The sequence below is a fragment of the Rhipicephalus microplus genome, chromosome 3 (genome assembly GCF_043290135.1).
Source record: "Rhipicephalus microplus isolate Deutch F79 chromosome 3, USDA_Rmic, whole genome shotgun sequence".
Lineage (NCBI taxonomy): Eukaryota > Metazoa > Arthropoda > Arachnida > Ixodida > Ixodidae > Rhipicephalus > Rhipicephalus microplus.
This window is the reverse complement of record NC_134702.1, coordinates 187560334-187586608: the sequence shown is the minus strand read 5'-3', so window position 1 is coordinate 187586608 and position 26275 is coordinate 187560334. Positions and strand designations below refer to the sequence as shown.

The 26275-nt window shown below is 45.9% G+C and overlaps 1 protein-coding gene across 1 annotated transcript in view; it reads right to left on the bottom strand.

Annotated features, from left to right (window-relative positions):
- The window catches only part of LOC119167536 (uncharacterized), a 40595-nt gene extending 26071 nt beyond the window's left edge, over positions 1-14524 (bottom strand). Inside the window, exons 1-5 of the mRNA XM_037419032.2 lie at positions 13992-14524; positions 6933-7132; positions 5894-5971; positions 4946-5025; positions 633-855 (exon numbers count right to left, since the gene is read on the bottom strand). Coding sequence (XP_037274929.2) covers positions 633-855; positions 4946-5025; positions 5894-5971; positions 6933-7132; positions 13992-14089 — 679 coding nt within the window. The 5' untranslated portion in view covers positions 14090-14524. The remainder of the gene's footprint in view (positions 1-632; positions 856-4945; positions 5026-5893; positions 5972-6932; positions 7133-13991) is intronic.
- Positions 14525-26275: the final 11751 nt, after the last annotated feature.

Sequence of the window (26275 nt, the reverse complement as noted above, 5' to 3'; positions counted from 1 at the left end):
AAGTTGCTTGGTAGTTTCCATTGAGTGAACAATGCACAATGCAAACTCGACTGGTAAAAGATTTCTTTTTCTTGGTGGCACCTCCTAGGTTCGAAACTAAGGAGGAGTACTCGAAACAAGACCACTTGCCCAACGAAATTTTCAAAATCGCAAAAAAGAACGGCTATGAAATGAGAATCTTTAAGAAGGCACCGTTGGGCTCTAGTAGCCGAAGGACATCAATTATCAATCAACATTGCCAGAGGATGGAGCTATGTGGTAGGTGTCACCGCGCGTTGCGTACAAGTAGCTAAAGGCGTTTCAGATGGTGCGCACGTAGCTTACGTGCACTTTTCACGTTAGGGTAAATGAAGTCCCTACGTACATAAAACTAAAACTGCCTATATAGTCATGCACAGCAAAGGGCGGCATTAAGACATATCAAGAGGATTAAGAAAGAAGCAAGGAAACAGGGCAACATAGAAAGAAATAAAGAGAGACTATAGTAAAAATAAGAGAAAAAAATCAACCAAGAACTAATCTGCATTCTCAAAGAAGTGGCGCTTGCTTGCCAGCTCCACTTTTTACTCATAGTTCACAAGTGTGCAAGTGGCTTTAACATTTTTTTTCTTACGGCAAATTATGAGCCATACCTGAAGAAACAGTTTGAGGCTCGGTTTGTGAACCGCTTGTGGACAGAATTTTCTTTTCATCCGTTTGTGATGCTTCGTGGCAGGTAAGTAGTCGCACGTGCACAGATTTGTGTGCTACGTGGCCTGGCTCACATCGTAGCTCTGGCGATGTTTCTGCAGGTTTCCCCGACTCCCAATGCAGACCAGGTACTGCTGCATGTACTGGCCCTGCTGCAATGTCCTCCTGAAATAAATAAGCTTGTGTTGTTGCAAGTGACGAGGCTACGCATTATTGCCGAGAAAAGCAAACGAAAGACCTCGCACATTATTGCTTGCGTTACGTTGACTTAGCCTTGGCACGTGCCTGACTGTTGCACCTCCAGAGAGGAGCTGTTCAAGAAAATCAAACAGCATATCAAGAGATGTGTTACTGGCACATACACAACAAAAAAAGAAACATGGCGATAATGCTGAATAACCCTACAGTATAATATCTATGCCTTACATTTTCCCGAGTCCGTACATTGCTCGTCCTTTAGTGGCACGAGTAGTCAGTGACACACTTTGCTTCTATTCCAAGCATATCCAATACACCACTTACGATGTTCCAAATTTCCGTGAAAGGACTTCTTAAAATATAATTCAATAGTTCTGTTTCATGTTAAAATACACACACACAAATGAGGACAATAGTTTCTTAAACATAGTGAGCAGCTGGCATTAGCAAGGACAGCCGAGCTGGTTGCATCGAAAGCGTTGTGCAATTAGGGAAGGAAACACTATCACACAAGCAAGAAAGACGACACGGCAACAAACTTTCACTGACAATTATTTTCAAAAAGAAGACACACAAACATACATCTGGTCATGCACAATGACCAGATGTATGTTTATGATTATACAAGAGGCCGATAGTCGCCTTGATGGGGGAAGGGGTTGCAATGTTGCCACTGGTTCGATATCAATGACTGCTTGTTTTGCTCGCCGCGAGATGATGAAAACAGGCCGTGGTTGCTCTCGCTCCCACTTGAACGCGCTGCCAGCAGCCGCCGGGGCGCGCAGGCCATGCGCTCCCGTGCACCCTTTTATAAAATATGACTAGTGTACAATTTACAAACAGCACAAAAAAATTGCTTATCGACCGTCATGTTCACCGTATTCTCTGCTGCTCTGACTGCAGATTTTTTAGAAGAATACAGTTAGAAGAGTGAAACTTCCTATACCCTCCATGGAACGCGATATTCGCTCGCAGCGCCGGACGAACGCCTGGTGTTTGGGGGCGGTACGAAAACATGGCGGCGCATTGCAGACATGCACTGGGGGACGCCATCTTGATGAGGACTGAGGATCCGAGTGGCGAGGGGGGGGATTTAGCGCCAAATTCAATTGGGATGCACCAGCAAGCCAAATTGAGCGAGTGGAAGGTATTCAGATGGCGAGCACGCGACCTTCTTCCTATTGCGCAACTCGCCACATGATGAAAACGGCCATCATTGCGTTCTGATTGATGGTCTGCCTATCCACCTATTTGTGCACTACTTATTCTAAGTAAGACGTTCTTTTTGTTTACGTGTACACATAAATTAGACAAGAATAAAGAGCAGAGTTTGTTTGAATGTTTTGTTGCCTAAACGTACGGTTTATGCAGTACAAATACAACTTGAAAGTTTTACGTTTTTGGTCGCATACAAAAGTGGACCCCACATGCCAGCATGCTAATAACCTAGTATCAATCCAGTGCACATTGCCGCACATACGTATATACAAAGACAAAAGAAAAACAGTAATAACTATACACAAGTTCACAGCACGTATCTCGATATAAAATCATCCCATGAGTGGGACAAGATAATACGGCACACCGCACACTTAGGATGCAAGAGGAAATGATACAAAAACCATAAGGTATCGGAGTTAGACATTGCTACATTTTCTATTCAGCATCAGGTTTCTTTATAAAAGCTTAAGCAAAAATTTACAAAATACTGAAGCCACTATAGAGTGTTCTCATAAGATAACACGAAGGGTTTATGCTTTCTTCAGCGTAACATACCTATATTGCTTAATGAAAAAAACAAAAACAAAATACAAGCAGATAAATAGTACACACACATGTCCGCTTCAGAGGCAGAAAATGGTGACCTCAGCTATAGAAGTAGCGGTGACTCAAAAATATGGAAGTAGCGCCTACTTTTGCGCATATGTGTGTCTTTTTGTCGTCCGTGTTTTCCGAGCGCTCAGTTTTTCAAGACCTCAAATATGCAAACAGAATCCTAAAAGTTACAAAAACTTCCGCAGTTTTCGTGCTGCAGCAGATTTTCTGGTGCGTTGTTTAGCCAAGGAGATGTTCACGAAGCGAATATGCCACAACAGGCAAATCCTTGCAAAGAGGTGCACAAAGGCTTTCTTGCATTCTTCAGAGCAGAATTTTCGCCTTCCCATACAACTGTGCAAAATGCCTGCCAAAACTCCACTCACATTAGGCAGGTGCGCCACAACACCGATATATTCCAAAAAGTAAGCTTCCATGGCCTTAATATCCTGAAAGCAATCGTCAGAAGGCATTGTTACATTGCCAAATAAATCTGAGGAGATGTTGCTTGCCTTAAACATAGCAAAATACTGGTGTGATGCACAAAGCTGGCGGTCGGCATTCTTCAAAAGGGTGTTGCACACACAGTGTGGAGGCCTGTGCAACAAAAATTGCCGTACGAGATATCCCCCAACATAGTAGAGAACGTTATCCTCTACTATATCATGGCTAACGGGCTGTTCCTCATCAAGAAGCATATCGACTGTTGGTGCTGCATCACAAGTAGTAGGAAGCGAATGAGGTGGCTCTGCCATTTGTGCCAACACAGTGCTGCGATCCTGTTCACAGTTTCCTTCTGAAAAAAAGGGCAACCAGTTTGCCAACAGAAATGTGTTTCAGACCTGATGTGAACTGAAGCACATTTGGGTTGTCATTGCAGCCATGCTTTACCTAAGAAGCCCGAAAAGGTTCTCCAGGGGGTCCTGCTGTAGCCAGCGAGTCAAGAGAACACGAAAATCAAAATCTTGGAAGAGGTCGTCCCAGAGGAGAAGGATAGCCTTTAAGGTGACCTTCCATGCCTCAACTGTGTGTGGTTGCCGAGGCCCGTCAAATTTCCACCTTTCAACCCACGACAGGCACTCCCGCAAAAAGGCTAGGTGTTCGGACCCTTCCGAAATTGCATAACGTAACTTGTCACTGGCTTTTTTTACAGAAGAGCTATTCAGACAGTCGAATAACTTATCTTCTCGAGAAAATCAGCTGTTGGTTTGGCGGATGCCGGCAACACGCCAAGAGCAATGAATATATCAATGGCCACTGAGACAGATTCGCTCATCACCTGGCTGGCATATTTAACTTTCATGTTATTGAAAGGCTTCCGATAAATGTGGTTGTCGGTTAGTTTCTTTGCCAATTTGAGTTTGAGAGGATGCGAGCTTTCGTATAGTTGCGTAATGAAAGACCAATCCACAATTTCTTGCCCGATATGGAGCTTGTAAGGTACGCGGAGATTATTCCTTGTGCATTTAAGTAAGTGTGGTGTGTCATATAGGAAATAAATCTTGCGGCCTTCAAGCACAAAAAACGGCTCTTCAGGCGTCACACCTAGCTTACTTGCCAAAGTGATGTTGCTTCCCCCCTGGTCGCAGATGAGCGCCTTCACAAACAACCGGGCTCCCTGCAGCTGCTTGATTAATGTTATGATCAGCTGATGAAGAGTATCTGCGGGCGTTTTGGTCCTTGATACTGTGTAAGCAACAGGCTGAATCCACGTTTTTGAAATGCCTGCCACAAATATCAGGAGCGCTGAATTTGCCACGGCTGGTGTTCTTTGCCTACCGTCATCGGAGAATCCCATCACAATGTCATGCTTTGCATCATACTGCAGATGTTCCTTCAAGGACATTTCGTCAAATATTATTGTGCACGCACGATCTGTTAAATGCCAATTTCGGGTAGCTTCTTCAAGGGCTTCAATAGCGGTTGGAATAACTCCGGGAGTCATCGGAATATTTGATAACCACTGCTTTAGCGACCTCACAGTTGGCATGTCAAGCAGTCTTGACAGATGTCTGTACGCTTTCGGACCACGAAAGTATAAGTTTAAAGTGAACTGGCGGTGCTCGGGCGACCACCTCCGTCCTCTATATTTCACGCCATTAATTTTAACTTGAGTCTCAAGCAATCTAAAGAATGTCTTGCGGACGTGGGGCCTGATAGCATTCAACGCCTCGGACTGGGAAAGCTTTTTAACCTTTCTCTTGCCAATTCTTGACAGTGCCTTTCGAAGCCTTGAATTTACCTTCTCCAGGTTCTTCATTTTTCTGGCTGTCCGGGGTGAGCACCTAGAAGGCTTGTGTTGTCGACCCGCTGGATTGGAACCTGAAAAATTTAGAAAAAAAGCTCATTTATACTGTGTTTTTGTGAAAGCTGACCATGATCTTTAAACCTAGTAAAAGTTCTAGCGGCTTGTAGAATTGAAGTGATTACTTCCATGAGTAATCAGTTGGTCACATTTAGTTCTCGACCCTTCACTTATTCAAACTTGGGGCATTGGGAACAGGCCTCTGATAAGCACACTGCTGGGCATTGAGCCTACTAAGCAGCGTGGGCAACATGAAGCATCAACTAATTTTTCTTAATCATTAGCATACTCCTTGTTAACAAACATTATTGGTTATACGTTTAAAATGGTATGTTTAGGAAAAAAACAACTAATTCATAGTCTTCTTTAAAAAACACTAATCCCTCTTATAATAATAATAATAATAATAATATCTGGGGTTTAACGTTCCAAAACCACGATATGATTATGAGGGACGCCGTTGTGGAGGGCTCCGGAAATTTCGACCACCTGGGGTTCTTTAAGGTGCACCTAAATCTAAGCACACGGGCCTCAAACATTTTCGCCTCCATCGAAAATGCAGCCGCTGCGGCCGGGATTCGATCCCGCGACCTGCGGGTCAGCAGTCGAGCGCCTTAACTACTAGACCACCGCGGCGGGGCACTAATCCCTCTTAGGAGGCAACAAACAAGCAAGAAAGGGATCGGACAAGCACTCGTCTCGTCCTGCCTTTCGGTATACATCGCTCTGGTTCTCGTCCCCTAGCAATGAACTAGCTTGCCCAGCTGACACCCTAGTGCACTTTAGGATCTGTTAAATGGTACGTGACATTAAAACGATAGCTGCAGGGCATTCATTTATCTGGAATAGTTTTAAAGAGCTTAGAGAGCAATACAATTTGCGTACATGAGGGCTCAGTCTGTTGAACTTCTTCATCGGCGCTGTGAGCGGGCATTGCAGTGGTATTCGCGGGCCGAGGAGAGCCTGTGAAGAGAAATTGGCGGAGCACAGATTTCAGCGTGACATACATACAGCTGGTATTAGGCGTCACATTAAATATTTGCAATTACAATCACTCAGGGCATTTTCTCACTATTAATTGGTCTCCTCGCGTATTATGTTTTAGTACGAGTAATAAAAAAAGTGTAAACACACAAAAAGAGAACGCTACGTGTCACTCACTAAATATATGGGTGTCCCAACTATCCTAAACATATATTTTAAAAATCTTAATGCGATGTGCCTAGAACAGGTTAACATCGTGGTGCCCGTGATGACCTAGCGCGTAACCGAATTCTTGCCAATTACACTTATTTGGCCCATTGAAAATAAAAGTAATTTTGTAATAATAAAGCTAATAAAAATAAAGTACCTTTTGGATTCTTAATTTTAAAAGCGACTTTGAACTAGGGTGTCGTAGAATATATATATATTTCTAAAAGGCCAGTTCTGTTGCTCCCACTGTCAGAGCTATCGTGCAATTGTTTTAACAGCGACACCAAGTTGGCCGCTACTCACTCGCCATGTGCGAAATAGCTGATAACGCGCCACATGGAGTACTCTCTCAAGTTATGAGGTCATTTTCGCCTTTTTTTTTGTAAAATGCTACGCCACGGGTAAAATAGCAGAGACAACTGAATCAGAATCGAGGAGGTTACATGTAGAGCGTTCTGAGTGAGACGTTTGCTCTAAATTTAACGATTGTGAAGCCGGCAAATTTTTTACTTAGCTAGTTATATCTACCAGCAAAATCATGCCGGCGAATCCATGGATGCTGTGTACACCATGCGTTGGTATTGTTGGTGTAATCTGCGCGAGAATCTTAAAAATACTGAGTCATGATAACTCGAACAGGTACACATATTGAGTATTAAGACATTTCTGTAAATAGATGTAGAGGCATGAAAGTTTGTGCTGTTGTATGATCACTTTACAGTATTCCCACCTGGACTTTCGACGTGTGTCTGCCCATCGCCAAAGATGGAAACTGTTGGCACGGCACATTTTAGCAGCCTTGTCTGTCCAGGGTCTGCGTAGTCTCTGCTGGTGAAATGGGCAGAGCACAGGCAGTAGCTGTTGTAGATCTGACGAGGTGGTAAATGAACCAGGTCCTGCCGTCTCGCATACTGAAGCCAAGCGCGGGATCTGGAAAATCAATGTGTGCGTTTGTAGTATTTGGGTTAGAATGGATGTATTTCTGTTTTCAGGCGTAGATGGATAGCTTTGAGTGAAAACTGGCATCTTTATTCGAAGTAAGCGTTATTTGATACATTTCTCATCTTCCTTTCTTAATTGAATTTTTGTAACCTAGACGACTTGTGATAGCAATCTGAAAGCAAACTTTAAAATAAAATCTGTCTTTATTATTAAGAGACGCGGATACATGCTTCTACTTGCGCGATAGTAATGTTTGGTGGCAACGACCCCAGCTTTTCTCCTAATTTAAAATATATTTTTGCAGACAATAGCAATCATCCCACACCAAAATCTCTAAACAACTATTCGTACATTAATACCCTCGCGCACTGCGTATTCCTCGGGTATTTCTCGCGCCCTGCTGCAAATCTTTCATAAAAGCCTTATTAAAACCGGTAATAAATTAGTAGAACACGTAAGTTTACATTGTCCAATTATTTATGGGCTTTTAGCTGCAATTGCATTCTTGTAAATATATTGTAATTGTACTTAAGGCTGAAACTGAAAACATGAAATTGAAGTATGCATTATAAATTATTACTTTATAAATTTATAGCTAAATTCCTCTGCAATATGCCGTGGATTTACGTGAGGCCAAAATGAGAACACACAATTGAAACGCATTAATATAATAACATCCGTCTAAACTCGCAAGTGCAATAATTTATGTACTCAGCACTTAATTAACATAGTACTAACAACACATGCTATGAACGTATATGGACCCTCCCTTATAGCCAAAAGATTATGGGAATCGCCTTCCTCCAGCTATGGACATAAATAGGCTGATAATATTCAAGAATAATAACGCATGCAACGAGAACAGACTGAACGCAGGCAATCAAAAGGTAATAAAAAGAGTGCAGATAAGCTTACACTGTTCTATTAGTTACTGTATATGCTGCTACAAATACATTTGTGACATGCCTTGCATTGCCTTGAGCCAAAGTGCAACATCGAAATGCAATGCACGATCGAAACGCATTAAATTGAAAACACAAGTATAAACAATCGTGCGTAGCAAATGTATTCGCTGGAATAATTTCCAGATGCTCTGCCGTGATGGATGGATGAAAAAACTTTATTTCGTCAGAAAGCAACTGAGGATGATTCCGTGTTAGATGGCCATCAACCCAAGGTTGGCGGCGACCTGTGTGGCCCACTCCACGACCCTTAACTGGACGACTGGGTCTGAGCTGGTCAACACGGCCTCCCAGTGCTCAAGAGAGGGATCACGCAAAATATCCACTGGCGGCGGCACTATGCTACATTCCCAAAGTATGTGATCATATGTTGCTACAGCCTGACACCATTTGCATTGCGGCTTAATCTCCTCCGGGTACATTTTGTTCAACACGTAAGGGTTGGGAAAAGATCGCCTCTGCAGTTTTCTCCAGACGCATTCCTCTGCCTTAGTCAACTGCTTGTGCGGGGGCGGGTAAACCCTCCGCTCTAGTTTATAATGATTCGTTATGTCATGAAAGGACACCAGCCCATCTCTCGCGGACCTCCCCGGAACTGGCGGCTCACCTACCCCGCTGACGAAACCTCGAGCATTCAGGTGAGCCGCCTCGTTCCTAGGGTTCCCAGAGTGTGCTGGTACCCAGACAATTTCTATTTCTCTCATTTGTCGTCCCGTTGCCCCATGCAGAAATCGTGCGGCGGTCGCCGATATTCTGCCCCTCGCCAGATTTCGGATGGCTGTCTTTGAATCACTGAAAATCAAATCTGACTGCGAATTAGTTACAGCTAGCGCTATTGCCGCTTCCTCTGCAGTTTCCGAGGAGCGGGTATTGACCGATCCAGAGGCGACCAAGCGCCCCCGCCTGTCCACCACCACAATCACAAAAGCGTCTTTGTCCTTATATTCCGCAACATCTGTATAGACTGCCGCTTTGTACTCGCCGTACTCAACGTGTAAAGCTCTGGCTCTTGCCTGCCTGCGCAGCGTATGGTGAATCGGATGCATATTTTTGGGCAAAGGTTTTATGTACAGGGCCTTATGTAACTCTCACCGCACCTGAATTTTAGTGTCCCCAGTGGGAGCCTCTGCTCCAATGCCAATCCTTTCCAATATAATCCTGGCCGCTTTGGTTGTCGAAAGCCTAGCGTGCTGCATCACCAGATGCGCCTCCCATAATTCCTCCAGGGTGTTGTGTACCCCCAGTTTTAACAGCCTTTCTGTAGGCGCGTTGTTAGGCAACCCAAGCGCTGCCTTGTAAGCTTGCCGGATCATAGCCTCGACCTTACCTTTTTCTGCGGCATCCAACTTCATATAAGGTGTCGCGTAAGTAATCCTGCTGAGCACAAACGCCTGTACCAGCTTACAGAGTTCTTTTTCTTTAACCCTGCTTTTACGGCTAGCGATTCTTCTGATTAGCCTGACAGTAGCATTGACCGTGGTCTTAAGTTTTTCAAGGGCCACCCTATTCTTCCTGTTAGTTTGCAGATATAGGCCAAGAATTCTAATCGTTTGAGCTTCAGCTACTGGCCTACCCCCTACCTTTACCTCTAACGGCGGTGGCAGAACATAGTGTCTTGCATGTAGCCCTCTGGGTTTGTCCCGAACCACAAAGAGCTCGGACTTTGGCCGAGAACATGAAAGTCTCGCCTCACCTACCAACTCTTCGACAATATTAACTGCCTGTTGCAGTGTTTTTTCCAGATGCGCGTCACTACCCCTGGTTACCCAGAATAATATCATCTGCATAAAATGTGTCTTTGAGTCCCGGTATCTGCTCCAGCCTCGGCGGTGTTTTAATTAAGGCGATGTTAAACAGGAACGGTGACAAAACTGAACCCTGCGGCGTCCCTTTGCCTCCCAACGCGAATGAGTCCGATTTGATATCTCCTATTAAAATTTCTGCGGTTCGGCCCTCCAAGAATGATCTGAAGTAGCGAAATGTCCTGACCCCTGGGCCAATTCCCGATAGGTTATTCAATATTGCCTTATGCGAAACATTGTCGAAAGCTTTATTTAGGTCAAGCCCCAATACAGCTTTGGTGCCCGTGCCATGCCTGGGATCGACTACATCATGTTTTAACTGTATCATGACATCCTGTGTGGACAAATTGGCCCTGAAACATATCATAGTTGGGGGAAAGATGGCCTTGGCCTCTGCATAATTCTGAAGCCTGTTGAGAACCACGTGCTCCATCAATTTGCCCACGCATGATGTCAGCGATATGGGGCGCAGGTTTTCCAAGCAGAGTTTCTTGCCTGGCTTCGGAATAAATATAATCCTAGCATGCTTCCATTGTGCTGGGATCTCCCCGGCCACCCAATACTCATTTGTCAAGTCAGTGATCGCCCCGACCGATTTGAAATCTAGGTTTTTCAGCATTTTATTAGTAACTCCATCCGGACCTGCGGCAGACGTAGTACGCAGCTGCCCCATGGCAAACTCCACCTCCGCAATTGTGAACTCATCTAGGTCTGAGTTTTCCACCCCCGAGTAGTGTGGTAAGCAACCGTCTACTCCATCAGTTATGTACCGATTCCGGAGTTCCTGTATAAACTCTCCAATTGTGCCTTCATATTGATGCATTAACCGAGTCATTTGTCCCCGTTGCGCCGATTTTGTTGCTGCCGGATCCAAAAGATGCCTTAACAGCTGCCATGTCTTTTTGCATCCAAACTGTCCATTCATGCGATCACAAATCTGGCCCCACTGCTTGGCTTGCAACTCAATTGTATAATTTTCTATTTTACGTTCTAACTTGGCAGTCGTTCTGCGAAGAACGCCATTATGTTTTTGCTTCTTCCACCTTCTCAAGAGACTCGCGTGCGCTTCCCACGTGTAATAGTCTCCTCCTGCTCGACTCGCACTTCTACTGTGGTATTATTTACATCCTCCTTGAGCGCTTGTACCCATGCATCCAGGTCATTAATTTTCCCGTTTAGTGTCTGCTCTGTTTTTCCTAAATCTGTCTCAATATGTAATTCTATGTCCCCTCACTTTGTCTTTATGCTTCGCAGCGCTAAACGTCGTGGAAAGGATACAGTGATCACTTCCTAGGGCTTGCCCCGTGTTAATCCACTTTGCATTACTGATGCCTCTATAGAACGTAAGGTCTAGGGAGGTATCCATGCTTATGCTGTTGCCTATCCTCTTATGATCTTGTGGATTGTTTAACAGCGTCCATCGCAGATCCCGGGCAACTTGCCAAAGCCGATTGCCCTTTGGGCTGGCTCGAATATAACCCCACTCCGGGTGAGGCGCATTGAAATCTCCTACCACTATAAGCGGAGCGCGAGCTGCTAACCGTTGAGTTTGAATCAGGAGTTGTGGCAAGCCCAATCCTTTATCTTTTGGAGAACTATACACATTAAGTAAAAACAGACTCTTCTCATACTTTCGTTTAGGCAAAATCTCAAGCAAGACATAGTCTTCCCTGCTGCTATCTACGGAATGCTGAATGGCAGTGATGTTGCGATGGACTAGCACGGCTGTGAAGGCGCGTGATACGCCCCTTGAATCAATTCCTGGCGCTGTAAATGCCTTAAATCCAGGTAATTTTACGGAACCACTAGCCTCCTGTAAAGCTATTATGTCTGGTTTACTGTCCAGATTTTGTACGTGCAACTGCAGGTTACCCCGCTTTTGACGAAAGCCCTTGCAGTTCCACTGCCAAACCTCAATTTGCTGGCGAGGTGCCATAATGAGGCACCAGGTTGACTAATGGCACTTGGCCACCCACGGGAGGCAGTCTTGCCTCCAATAGAGTAGGAAGCTGCTGAAACATGCCCATGACCTGGGTTTGGGAATCCCTAAATTCAGTGGAGAGCATGCCGAGACGCTCCTCTATTGTGTCTAATCTGGCTTCGATCTTTTCGACTCGAGCCTCCAACCTATCCTGTCTTTCCCCTTGTTTGCCTACTTTATCCGCAAGTGTTGTTATATCCGACTTAAGACTAATGACCTTAAAGACAGGCTGTGGCATGTCTACTGGTGACGTTTTGGCTAATTGTTTTGCGTTAGCAACCTCATCCCCCGGCAGTGGTCTCTTCACTGTCCCCCGATTCTCCACTTCCATAGCTGCACTCTCCTGTACGCGAGCAGACGCCTCTTGCGTCGCTTTCTGTAGGCCTTGCACTGCTGGTGCCTGTGTCCCCTGCCGTTGGTCGTTTCTAAGTGCGCGTTCCATCTCTGCAATTCTATTTTCCATTCTTTTAATCAAGTCTCCCTGTCGCTGAACCAGCGCTGCTAACTCCCTCTCTCGAGCGGTTTCGTTCTGGGAGCCCGTGCTTGACAAGCTAACCTTTTTGTTGGTGTCGCGTGCACAGCTGTTGGTACTGGATGCTCGTCTACCATCTTGGCCGCCCCCGCGCCCTGGCAATGGCGGGAAGGAACTCGACCGGTCCCTGCTTTTGCTTCTGCCTTCATTACCCCTTGGTGACCGCTCCGTGGCCCTCGAGGACCGCTTATCGTTGCCAGCTTCGCTCTCTCTTTCGATGCTCTGCTGCCGGCCTGTCGGTGGCTTGCGAGCCAGGCGAAACTTGCAGTTCCGGCTCCCTGTGTGATGCGCACCATGGCACACGATGCAGTCCGGCGTGCACGTAGGTGGCTCTCCTTCTGGCGGGGCAGGATGGTCCTTCCCGCAACGGTGACATAGGTTGCTCCTCGGACGATAGCAAACGTCCGCTCGATGTCCAACTCGTCTGCAGTTATAGCAGGTCTCGACTAAATTTCTGTACGGGATCACAACGTACAGACAGTTCCAGTAAGTAATCTGCCGGGGTATGCGTTTTCCCCCGAACGTAATCTGAATAGCCTTTGACTTTCCCAGAGGTCTCGCATCCAGAATGTCTATGCCTTCATTCTTCTTCAGGAATCCCGCCCGAACTTCTTCCACTGGGCATCCATTATAAGCATTGTAAATCACTCCCCGCACGGAGTTCTCCAACGGCGCCACGAACGCCGAAACCGGCAGGTCACGATTACCCAGCTTGAGCGTCTTCACAGTCGCATATGCCCCACTGCGATTTATGCACGGTGTGCTCACCGCCAACGTGTTGTTTGTGCCATTAACCCGCACAATGTCGTCTTCCGCGGCAATCGCACTCGTTAGACGCGCTGCTGCTCTCAGTGCACATCCGAGTTCTCTCGCTGTCACAACACTCAAGTCCCAGTTCTGGGGCCTGTACACAATCTTGAAATCCGTAGCTGACAACTTGAGAAACGGTCCGCGTTTCTTCCATACCGGCGCTTTCCTCCGCTTGACTTGCTGCGCTCCGTGCGTCTGAGTCTTCTTAAATCGGTCCTGTGCCTTCAGCACTGGAGCCCACTCTCCCGCTTCAAAATCTTTGAGTGTTATAGTCTCCCCTTCGACGTAGTGTTCCATCTTCAGCCCAACAAGGCCCATGGTCAGACGCCGGGCGACGCGGGCCAGGCCAGGCTTGGCCTAGGAGATAGGCCTAGCCTTGCCACCGCGGGGTTGATAGGAAAATCTCGGAAACTCCAAAAACGGGGACAAACATGCCTAAACGAGTGGTGTCCGTAGGTACAGGGCAACCTCCTGCAGACGAGCCCACTGACAGCAAGTCCAGAAAAAAGCGCGTCCGCCGATAGTCGGTCACCGGGCCGGAGCTCATGCGAAACACGTCCGCACAGCGTCTCACTCCAGCCGCCTCCTCATGCTCTGCCGTGCATGTCATGTATAATTGAAGCCGAAAAGCAGACAATCAGAATGTAATGAATAAATCATGCACGTGTAGCTCAATTAAATTACACAGCTACTGAAGCAACCGCATCCTGATATGCCGTGCAAGCGTAGAAAGACAAAACGAGCAGCATGCAGATCGTACCTTTCGTCCACCGGGATCCGAAAGAATTTTATGCCGGTGTGTCGTGAATTCCGACACCACTCAGCGCAGCACGATTTGTGATGACGGCGAGAATCCATGGATGCGTCTGTTTGGCTGAAGCCCAAACCACATAAGCGCGAAAATGCACGCGACAGCGACGCTATGAGCGACGAAACAGGGCGTTCGCGCGACGTGTCGCGTGCTCGTTTTCGCAGGATCGCTCGGTTCTCCACATTTGAAAACCGTCGCTCATCGCCCGGAAGTGCTGGGCTCAAGCAGCGAATAGCGAAATACCGGAAAAGACAAAGACTACATAGGTGCACGTGACCCTGCCCAAGTTACGTATGCGCAACAAGAAATAACGCAATGTTTATTACGCATGTGCATATAAAAAAGTGCTGCAAGGCAATAATAAACACTTTCCGTTTCATTACACAACAATATATCTTATTTTTAAATTGCATACCACTCGCTACGCGGTTTTCTTGGTGCGCGTAGACGGCCTCATGCCAGCAACAGTGGAATTCGCTCGCCGAAGCCATCGCGTGAATGAGGTTTGCCTGCGCTAGCGACTGATTGATTGATATGTGGGGTTTAACGTCCCAAAACCACTATATGATTATGAGAGACGCCTTAGTGGAGGGCTCCGGAAATTTAGACCACCTGGTGCGCTAGCGACTGATCGCGCGAAGACGATCTACGTCGCGGCGCTCGTCGCTGTCGCGTGCATTTTCGCGCTTATGTTAACTTTACAGCGGTAAAAGCGGCCTTTGGGACACCGCATGCTGTAGCATACATGGGCGCGCGAAAAGAAACGCCCCTTTTTCTCCGTGAGAGATAGGACGACTGCGCAGTTCCCGTTTTCCACTTCGGGTGGCGCTCTTATTTTCGCAATCTCGAACTGCAACCTTTAGGTTCACTTGTGTAGTAAAAACTCCGGAGTTATTGAGTAACCTAGTAATAACTATAAAATAGAACAAGAACATTCATTTAGGTAGTACAGCCCCCAAACGTTAGGATCGCTGCGGTCACGGGACAGAAAAACCGCAAAGTTTCACCCCCCTAGGGAGGTTGCGAAACGCTACTTACATAGTCTAGTCCGTCGGTGCTCGTACAGCCGTATACAGGGGAAAAGGCAGGCATGGCGATACTAAATGGTGGTATGTGGGTGTTCTGTGGTGATAATCTCAGTTTTTAGATTTGGGCGCGTCAGTCGAAAGTTATTCGAGACCTGCAACTGTGCATCACCGTTTCGGAGGCAATGCAAAGTGTTGCGTTGTTGCACCGTCCGCCACAAGTGACGCTAGCGACTGCGAACATTTTCAATATGAAGAAGAAAAAGAGTGTGGCAGCTTTTTTTTTTTTTTCTCATGCGGCAGGCATCTTCTTAGAAAAGGCGTTGACATAACAAAAAAAAAATTAAAATGGTGAGCTCCAGCGTTACCAGATGGCACAAACCTCAAACAGCCAAATTGAAATTCGTAGTAGCCGAAAATGCCCAAACGTAGCCAAATGCGTAAATATGAATTAGTCCTAAAATAGTCGAAATCATATGTTTCTAAAGGATTTTTTTTCGCACTTATGAAGTTACTTTTTAACGAAAATTTGTGCCCGCTAGTTTTTCGGTGAGCAAAGAAGGGCACATGCATGGCACCCTTTTCTTTTTTCTGTGTGTGTGGGAGTGTGAGTGCGTGTGTTTTGCTGCTCTATCATGATATTTTGTTTTTTATACTCGAAACAATGATGTGGTTACTGTAGGACACAGAAAATATTTGTTGTCACTTGACAAACAGAAATGCTTCCACGAAAGGTGGAAAAAAATGAATACTGTGTGGGACTTCCAGAGACTTCGTGTTCTTTGGATGTGTGTCGTGTTCAGTGAAGTGTGAGGCCCTGAACGTGGGGTAGGAATTTTTACCACATTGCAAAAAATTATATGTTCAAAGCCTCTAGAGCACATAATCTAAGCTTGTGCAAGAGTTAAGACTGTGACCACATAGAACTGTAGTAGCGAGAGGTAAAAGGTTAGATATCACGTAGCTGTATACAAAAACTATTGAAATAAATAACATACAAAAGATATGAAAGTAGACAAGAGCAAGCATTTGGTCAGAATCGGCTGATTTGGAAGACGATTTCCTTCCGTATCGCTGAATCCAGGCGCAGCAGTCACAAGCTCCTGTGGACTGCAACATGAGCATCCAACTGGAAGTCATCAGCGGACCTAGAGCGTGGCTTCCTCGGAAGAAATGATGCTGTTATTCATGAAGTTGATTGCTGACATAGCACCCCCATTCAGTTACTACAAGGTGAAGACAGTCACTGAATAATGGAATCCAGCTTTCTCGTAGTAAAAACTGAGTAAGAGTGTGATTTTTAAAAGGAATGCCTTCTTTCGGTAATCAATATAGCTTTGTTAGTTTTGAAAATGTTTGGGATGCATTAACATTGGTAATTTAGTAGCCGAAAGGGAGAAATACATCTTTCAGCTTTTTCATAGTTTTGTTTGTGTAGAGTTTTTTTTGCCAGAGCAAAATATTCGAAAACTATTTGGAAAATATTTGGTATTTTCAATACGTACTATGTGACTCATGTGTTAAAACGAATCGACTGCATTTTAATTCATTTAAAAAGTTTGCCATGCACATTTGTCATTTCGCATTTGTTAAATTTTGTTTACACCACAAAGACTGTCAGCAATGCTCAGTGCGAACCGTGCCTCAGTATTCAAGAAGCTTAATCATTAATAGATTGAACGCCACATGCTTACACTCGAGCTTATTCTAGTGCTTGCACAATGACCAGTGATACGGCTGGGAAATTTGATGGTTCATGTGCAAATGTCGATGCACTTCACCGCTTATCAGTTTTTCGACAGTCAACATTCTGTTTGCCGATATTCATGTGCAGCGTGCAATGCTTGCAGTAATTCGACTTTGTTTTCCAGTCATAAGTAAGGCAAAATAAAAGCTTTCAATTTAAATAAGCCAACTGCTGCCTTCATCAACGTCACGACCACGTGACAGTATGTTCTCCCTGGTTACATTAGTTATAAATCGGCAGGTGGCAAGAAATTCCCGTAACGCATTGTACTTCATGTGGTCTTATGGCAATCAAACAGGGCCAGGCTCTCAAACTAGCACATTTAAATGGTAAAAAATATCCTAGTCCGGAAATGTAAAAAATGTAAGTGCCATTTGTGAATTAACACACTTGCTTAAGCTAGCGATATTGGTTTTCCTTTCTTTTATATTTGTATATTGTAACGCACTCTTCAATGAACTCTTTTAATAGGCTAACGTAGGCAGGGCGAACTTGTGCCCGAGAATAATAACACAGCTCGATTGTCTTGAGGATTTACTTCTGCCTCTTCTTCTACGTTCTTCTTTTTTCCAACACGGTTCGCGCGCAACTGGGTCCTGCAGCCTCGTGCGTCGCAAATTATCTAGAAGGCACAAGTATTTGCTAGCGCGCGTAATTTGAAGTCACAATGTGACGATCCCCCCTTTCCAGAGTGGATCGTCCCGATGCTTGTGTCGAACTGGTTGCATGGCAGTCATTCACAAACCCTCGTCGGGAATGTCGTTAACGTCAAAGAACGTTGTATCTTCAGCGTTTCATTGCCGGTCGTGATACGGTTTCATCCTGACGACATGCACAGTTTTCGTGAGATGCCGCCGTTGGGATGAAATATCCTGTCCCTCTGGCATAACTTCGTAGTTGAGCGAGTCGACGCGGCAAAGCACTCTGTACGGACCGAAATAGCGGCGAAGCAGTTTTTTTGACAGGCCACGTATTCGTACAGGAATCCACACCCATACTCTGTCTCCAGGTGCGTACTGGACGTCTCTTCTTCGCAGATTATATCGATGCGTGTCGGTTTTCTGCTGTTGGAGAATGCGGTATCATGCAAGCTGTCTGGCTTCTTCTGTATGTAGTCGTGAACGTCATAGTAATTCTCGGGCGTCTCGTCAATAGGTAACATTGCATCTAAAGGTGTCGTTACCGTCCGGCCAAAAACAAGTTGGAATGACGTCATTCGTGTTGTCTCTTGCATCGCAGTGTTATAGGCGAATGTTGCATAGTGTAATATTTTATCCCAAGTACGGTGTTCTATATCAACGTACATTGACAACATATCAGCCAGCGTTCTGCTCAGTCGTTCCGTAAGATCATTTGCTTGAGGATGGTATGCCGTCGTTTTCCTATGACTGGTGTGCGTCAATTTCATAATGCATTTCATCAGGTCGGCCGTAAATGCAGTCCCTCGGTCTGTGATCAACGCTTTTGGAACTCCGTGCCGCAGTACGATGTTTGAGACGAAGAATTCGGCTACTTCAACGGCTGATCCTTTAACAAGAGTCGCAGTCTCGGCATATCTGGTTAAATAGTCGGTCGCAACTATTATCCACCGTTTTCTGCTTACTCCTAAGTTCTGCTTACTCCTAAGTGTCCAGCTGATGGATCGTCGTGGCAAGCCTCCAAAATCTCTGGTCGCAGATGTGAAGGGACGACAAGCTGGAATGTCGCTATATTGTTGTCAAAGTTCCTTTTGTACAGGACGTTGTTTCGTAGGACGAACGCTAACAAGCCGTGGAAAAAAGGTCGTGGAACATCGACAGACTGTCCTTGTATGTACTTGATCAAGAGGAGTATCTCAGGGTCGGATCGCTGCTGATGTGCCATCTCTGATGGTGTCACAGCTCCCAAGAAAATAAAATCTTTACCATCCTCGGTGAAAGCAGAAGCAGCAGGATGAATTGGAACACGTGACAAGCAGTCCGCATCACTGTGCTTGCGACCTGACTTGTACACAAGCGTGATATCATACTCCTGTCATTGCAAGCTTCATCGTGCAAGCCGTCCACATCGGTCCTTGAGATTAGCCAGCCAGCATAGCGAATGATGGTCGCTTATAGCTCAAAAAGGCCTACCATATAAATATGGTCGAAACTTGCTGATAGCCCATACCACGGCAAGGCATTCTTTCTCGGTCACTGAGTAGTTCACCTCAGCTTTCGAAAGAGTGCGACTGGCATACGCAATGACTCGTTCTTGTCCGTTTTGCCATTGGATGAGCACGGCCCCAAGACCTCAATTGCTTGCATCCGTGTGGATGTCGGTTTCCGCTTCCTCGTCAAAATGCGTGAGAACAGGATGGCTTTGAAGGCACTTTCGTAGTTCATTGAAGGCATCCTCTTGTTCGGCAAGCCATACGAAAGGCATTTCCTCTTTTGTCAGCAAAATTCGTGAAAATTTTTTTAACGAACCGTCGATGATAGGCGCAGAGACCTAAAAATCGCCTAACAGCCTTTGTGTCTGTTGGCTTCGGAAATCTTGCTACGGCCTCAGTTTTTGCAGGGTCTGGGCGGACGCCTTCTGCACTGATGACATGGTCGAGAAAAAGGAGCTCACGGAAGCTGAAATGACATTTCTGCGGTTTTATCGTCAAGTCCGCTGATTTGATCGCAGTGAGCACAGCCCGGAGCCTTTCCAAATGTTGGTCAAAGGTAGCAGAGAAAACTACAACATCGTCGAGATAAACCAGGCATGACTGCCATTTAAGACCACAAAGCACTGTGTCCATCATCCATTGGAATGTGGCGGGTGCTGAACAAAGGCGAAAAGGGAGCACCTTGAATTCGTATAAACCGTCCGGTGTCACAAACGCTGTCTTTTCGCGATCTCTTTCGTCAACTTCTATCTGCCAATATCCACTTTTAAGATTCAATGAGGAAAAATACCTGGTATTTCGCAGCCTATCCAGAGTGTCATCAATTCTTGGCAGAGGATAAACATCCCGTTTGGTGACGGCATTCAGCTTCCGATAATCAACGCAGAAACGTAAGGTTTGGTCTTTTTTCTTCACAAGAACAACAGGTGACGCCCATGGACTTGATGAAGGCTGGACTATATCGTCTTTGAGCATTTCTTTAACCTGATTACCAATAGCTTCTCTTTCTCTTGATGACACTCGGTATGGATGCCGGTGTATTGGCCTCACTGACTCGATTGATTTGTGGGGTTTAACATCCCAAAACCACCATATGATTATGAGAGACGTCGTAATAGAGGGCTCCGGAAATTTTGACCACCTGGGGTTCTTTAACGTGCACCCAAATCAGAGCACACGGGCCTACACGATTTCCGCCTCCATCGGAAATGCAGCCGGGATTCGAACCCGCGACCTGCGGGTCAGCAGCCGAGTACCTTAGCCACTATACCACCGCGGCGGGGCTGGCCTCACTGACTCGTCGACAATGATGCGATGTTTGGCGATAGGAGTGCGTCGAACCTTAGATGACAACGAGAAACATTTGGCGAATTCCCTCAAAAGACCCTCTATTTGCTCTTTTTCGCTTGGTAGTAGACGTGGCTCGATGTCGATGGCTGCAAGAACAGACTTCACGTCTTCGAAATCAGACTCATTGGTTTCGAAAGTGCGCAGCTCCGTAACCTGGACGAAATCATTCAGACTGGCGATGACGGTTCCTTTTGCAATGTGCTGCACCTCATTTCCAAAGTTTGTGAGTAGAACATTTGCACATCCGTCACGTAACTTAACAAGGCCTCGTGCCATGCAGATCCATTTTTGGAGTAGTAGCCTTGGACGACGGTGTTTAAAAAAATGCTAATTTAATGTTTCTTTCTTGCCCTCCGTCTTACTAAGCATTCTGTCATAATTGCCAAAGACCACTCGAACTCCAGGCAGCTCCAAAAGTAGGGCCGGTATTGCTTCTACGGCGATTATGCGAGGCCCAATCTTGGCCTAATGTTGAAGGTTGTAAGCCATTAATGGCTGAGCCGATGACTTTGGCCAGTAATACTGGGCCGGTTTTGCCACCCTTTATCCAATATAGGACTTTCACATGCGATATTGGGCCTGGCCAGGACCTCCTAGAATTTTGAAGGCCTCTGCACTCCCTTCGTTTTCCTGTCTAACATCACCACACTGAGCCCGACGAACTGGTGGGCAAGGTGAGGAGCGGTTGGGGAATGTAGAGTCAGTCACTCCTTTCGTTAAGGCGAGCATGTTGGAACTTGTTTGGGCCTGCCATAGCGAGGTGCTACGCTGCACAAGAATTTGGAAATAGTGCTGGTGGACGTGCTTTGAAGATTTGTGAAAGTCTTGACCCTGTCTGTGTTCTTTCGAGTGCAAGCAGTGAAGTTTCGTGATGTGAAATTATCAGGAAGTTCACAGGATGGGCCGCTGCTGTGTGCCAAACTGTCGTGGAAATTATGACGGTAGACCGAGGGTTCACTTATTATCCTTCCCTAAAGACCGTCGTCGGATAAAATGGAAACGTGCTATCTTCGTTGCTTTCTGCCTACAAAGATGTGGTACACATCCTTCCTATTTCCAGCATTGAAGCCAGCCATTTGCACGACATCTTAAAAAAGTATTTTGGGTCTTGAAAAAACAGGACTGACAGTAATTGCCATTATATAACAATAGACATTGTGTACCCACACCCACCAGACAATGCAAGGCCGCTATTTTTTGTTGTCGATACCGTGCATTTGTTGAAGTGCATCCGTAACAACTGGTTGAACCAGGAAAATGAAGCCTGTTCAATTTTTATCCCAAATTTTCAAGTACAACATCGCAGGTGCAAGTAAATAAGCAACATTTGAGACACTTCGTAAATTGTACGCATCCGGGCAGCACAATCTCTCAAAGCTTGGATACGGATTTACCTACTAGGCTTTGAACCCCTCCAACCTCGCAAGACAAAACGTGAAACTAGCACTGAAAGTGATCAGCCCATTTATTGCAAAAGCACTCAAAACGTATGGTGCAAAGCTTGGTTTGATTTCTGCCCAAGAAACTGCCGAATATATTGAATTAGTACACTAAGGTTGCACGGCGGGCTTGTTGGTTATGCATGTTGTTCGAGGTATAACGCATCCAGGACGGGACAGAGAAGAAAACACAGAACACATACACGGCGCCGTGTATGTGTTCTGTGTTCTTCTCTGTCCAGTCCTGGATGCGCTATACCTTGAACAACAAGAATTAATACACAAGTGGTGTTGCGTTGTGAACGCGAAAAATCTAAAGGCAAGCACCTAAGAAATCCTCATCAAGCACCCGTAAGAAGTATGGAGGACATGCAGCTGCAGTTTCTTAACACATTTGTGGACTGGCTAGACACTTGGGAAAACTTGAAGGTTGGCACTGGCCGTGCAGGACTGTTAACCACGGAGACGCACTAACACTACGTCTCACATTGTATACCTTGATTTAAGTCGGCCGGTATTGCCTGGAGGAGCTACGTTTTGAATATGTCTTGCTTGGAAAGTTTCAGGCAGACAGCCTTGAGGAGAGGTTTGGTCGCTACGGTCTGCTATGAGGATTTAACTACCATATTTCCGCCCAACAAATATTTGAATCAGAGGTCAAACTGAAGTTTCAAATCGTGCTGGTATTTCCAGACATGAAAGAACTGTCCCAGCCGAGCAGCATTGTGTTTGATGCAACCAAGGTGATGGAAGAATATGGCATTAAGGTTATCAAAAAGGATGTGAAGACAAAAGAGGAAAGCTTGCCTTCAATAGCGTATATCGTAGGTTATTGCACCCTCGCCGCACTCATAAAAATTCCCTGTAAAAATTGTGTGGCCAACATCACGAGGCGAGATAGGGATATGCCAATGGGAGATGATATGCTGAACAAAGGCCTCACAAAAAGGGGCCCTCAAGTTTCCCCAACAAGTGCTGTTCTGCACACACAACTCGTGCTAGATAAGATAACCTCAAAAGAGAACATTGCCCACTTTCATGCAGCACGGCACCAAAGGCAGCTTCTTCTCAGTGTGGTGAAGCACCTGCTAATTTAAAATGAAGATTTGGACATTTGTTGCAAAGGACACCATCCAGACACAGTGCTTCATAACATATTGTGGGCAGCCACCAATACCTCACTGAAAAACTACGTCCAAATGAAAACCGACAAGTTAACGGTGCAGCACTGGAGAGAAAACTGAAGATGCTTAATTAAGCTACCTTTAACGGCTTGAAGATTCGTCTCAGAATAAATAACTGATGCAGACTGCATGAAATATATTTGATCATAGTTCATTTCTTTTTAATCAAGGAAATCGAAAAACCCCATACCATAGTCGGACATTCTTATAGCACTACAGCTTTCGGGCACAATAATCGAAGCTTCCTTTAGCATGTGTTACCTTGAAATACCTTGCCCTTGAGTTTACATCTGCATGCTTGAGTAAAAAGTACATATATGTGATTACCATTATGACGTGTGAGGCAACCCCACACATGTCTAGCACATGGGAGTGAATAGAGCCTGGGCGGCTAGCAGACAAACTTTTTCGCGAGGCACGGCCCACTCGAGCAAGGCACGTGACGTCACGGGAGGAGTGCACAGGCCTTGACCTGTTCTAGGTGGCTTCGGCCTGGCTTGCTTCCGTCCTGCCAATATCGGCTGAACCAATGACTTTCGCCAGCAAATAATGAGCCGATACTGCTGTCCTTCAGCCTAAGTTGGCCTTGACCTGCTAATGTTGGGCTACTTTCGCCGCTCTTTAACCGATGTTCACTTAGCCATTGGCTGTAAGTGGCTAATGTTGGTTCCTTTTGTCGTGCTTGATTCATTGTAGAGCATAGTTATAGTCATTTGCCATTAATATTCGGCTTTTTTGAGCCTGTCTGTGCTCCGCCTGATGATTAAGATTTGATCCTGAAGAGAATTACCGAAATTCCATTCATTTCTCTACGTATCAGTCAGACATTGAGAGTCAATGAACACGTCTTATTGCCTGAACATCATGCGTGTGTGCTAAAGTTCTGCTGCCTATGATGATGGTAAATTGGTTACTGTGCTTGAATGCCGATTCGCAGGTCGCCGGATTTTATCTCAGCAGCGGCGACCACAGTTTTGATGGAGCAGAGCGTCTGAGGCCTGTGTAATAAGAGATCAAGGTGCACGCTAAAGGGCCCCACGCGGTCGAAATTTCCGACACCCTCCACTACGCTTCATATGATGGTTTTTGGGGTGTTAAATCTCTATAACTACTATGAGCATTTTGTTCATGAACATTTTATTGCACAGTAGCAATGACATACATTGGTATATTGCACTATTGCTATGACACATATCATTAAACACTTGAATGATTGCAGAAGAGTTGATAGGCGGGCCTGTTGATAGAAATTCATTAGAGCAACTTGGTAGTGCAAACAAACAGGACGAACTTTCCAGCTACTTTTAGTCTATAGTTTTCAATGTTAAAATTAAAAACTAAAAAACTGGCTGCGTTTTGGGAACCACACAATTTCTTACAGTCACCGCTGAGATCGAAACCGAATCGGTCCTGAACTGTCGGGTCAGTCTTTAGTTTTAATATTAACATTAAAAACTAGAGTACTAAAAGTGGCCAGAGAATTCATTTCCCATAATTTTCACCCAGCCACCCACCCAAACAGCTCTCTGCCAAATATCTTTACTTTTAAAGCATACATTCACTACTCTGAGCATGTTCGTATGCGGTGAATTCACTTGCGCAGATGTCAGAGCCACAGCGTGTCCATAGCATGCTAAAAGCCCAATAATAATATCCCTGTAGCCAAAAAATAGAGACAAGCGTACAGTGTCTATCCAAGTGTTGTTGCTAGCATGACGCATCACTTTCCAGAGCACTGCCTTCTTGTAGCACGCAACACGACTGTAAAATTCGAAGAGCCATGTCTGCTGCCCACCCATAGTGTGATACACTATGAGAGAATGCAATGCTGACAACAGGCAGTTTTTTTCAAGCGCCTGCCATGCTCAGAACCTGTAGAATTCTTTGTCAGCCTAGCCAAATAGACCTCAGAAAACCAAGACAGTTTGAGCCCGTCCAATGGCATCTCGATACTTTCCTTCATCCAGTGCAGGCAAGACTTCTTAAGTGCAGCCCTCATACACGTCGTGACAGCATTTTTCACAACTTTAGAGTGCCCGGAATGAAAATCAAGGACACACGCACAATGTTGCCACGCACAATGCACACACGCACTGTGCACACACGCACAATGTTGCCAATAATTGTTCGAAGCCAGTTAGGAGAGTTGTGGCAATCTATAAAATTCATGGGTAAAACTCTGCACATCTATTCAATCTGTAATCGGGGACGAATGATGAAAACATGCAAATGAATGTACCCAGTAAATTACAGTGAGATCTTTTGACCTTGAAGAATCGCCGGAGTTGGCCTTTAAGGGGCCCGTAAAAAACCTCCAATATTTTTTCAAGCATTTCAAGTAAACGTGCGTATTGTGTGCAGAGTGCCGTCGATTCTGCATGCGGCAGCGCTGCGAGCAGCCAACGCGCCACGAATTCCAAGAAACAATTCCTTTTTCTTTTCAGGCCTCCGCGTGACGCGCCGTGCCACATCTCTGGCGCGCTGAGCCAAATATGCCAAATATGCTGTCGAGCAAGAGCCTACAATTTCGGTCAGTCTGCAAGCAGCTGTTTGCGCTGTTTGTTGTTCGTCGTGTTGCCTGCGTGCGTGTAACTTGTGCGTGGCATAGCGTGTCCCCCTACGGATCCATCACGTTGGCAATCCTTTGAAGGCATGTGCGCAACGCAGGTTCTATACCGGCACGATTACGGCAACCATGGTTTGCCAACAAGCACTGATGGAGTCGACGGTTGGTGGCGCGACAACCGAAAGTAGACGGTGTTTCAAGCAGCGCATCAGTGATGATGTATGCCACGCGAGATTGGGAGGGGGACTCGGAGACAAGGCAAAGCGGCATGGGAGAAGATACCAGCAGAGGAAAGCGGTTTCGATAATAAAACGCGATAATAAAACAGGGGTTTATGACATTATTTACACATATTTACAGAAAAGAAGGGATAGTGGTTTCACAAACCACGAGCGTGGTGGTTGAACGTTACATAGTTCAGAGCGACGTCCAGCACTCTGCCTCGTCGTTTTATGCCCTGTCGGGCTCCTCCTCTCCGAGTCGAACACCAATCACGCACACACAGGTGAGGGGGGGGCGAGCATGCATGGTCCACGTGAACACTGCACTGTGGTGGCGCCAGCAGGGCTCTTCCTCGTCGTGTGTGTGCCGCTACTCGAGAGTTCCCACTATCCTGGCAGCATACTTCAAAGGGTCCGCCGATTTCGTTCGCTCAATTAGCGGGGTGATTTGCGGTGGCCGTTGGTCTCCTCCAGGAAGATGCTGTCTTTGTTGGCCTCTCTCGAATGGTTAACGGCGTCTTGGCGACACGACGTCTCGTCCTCCGGCTAGCACGTACAATGCCTGACGAG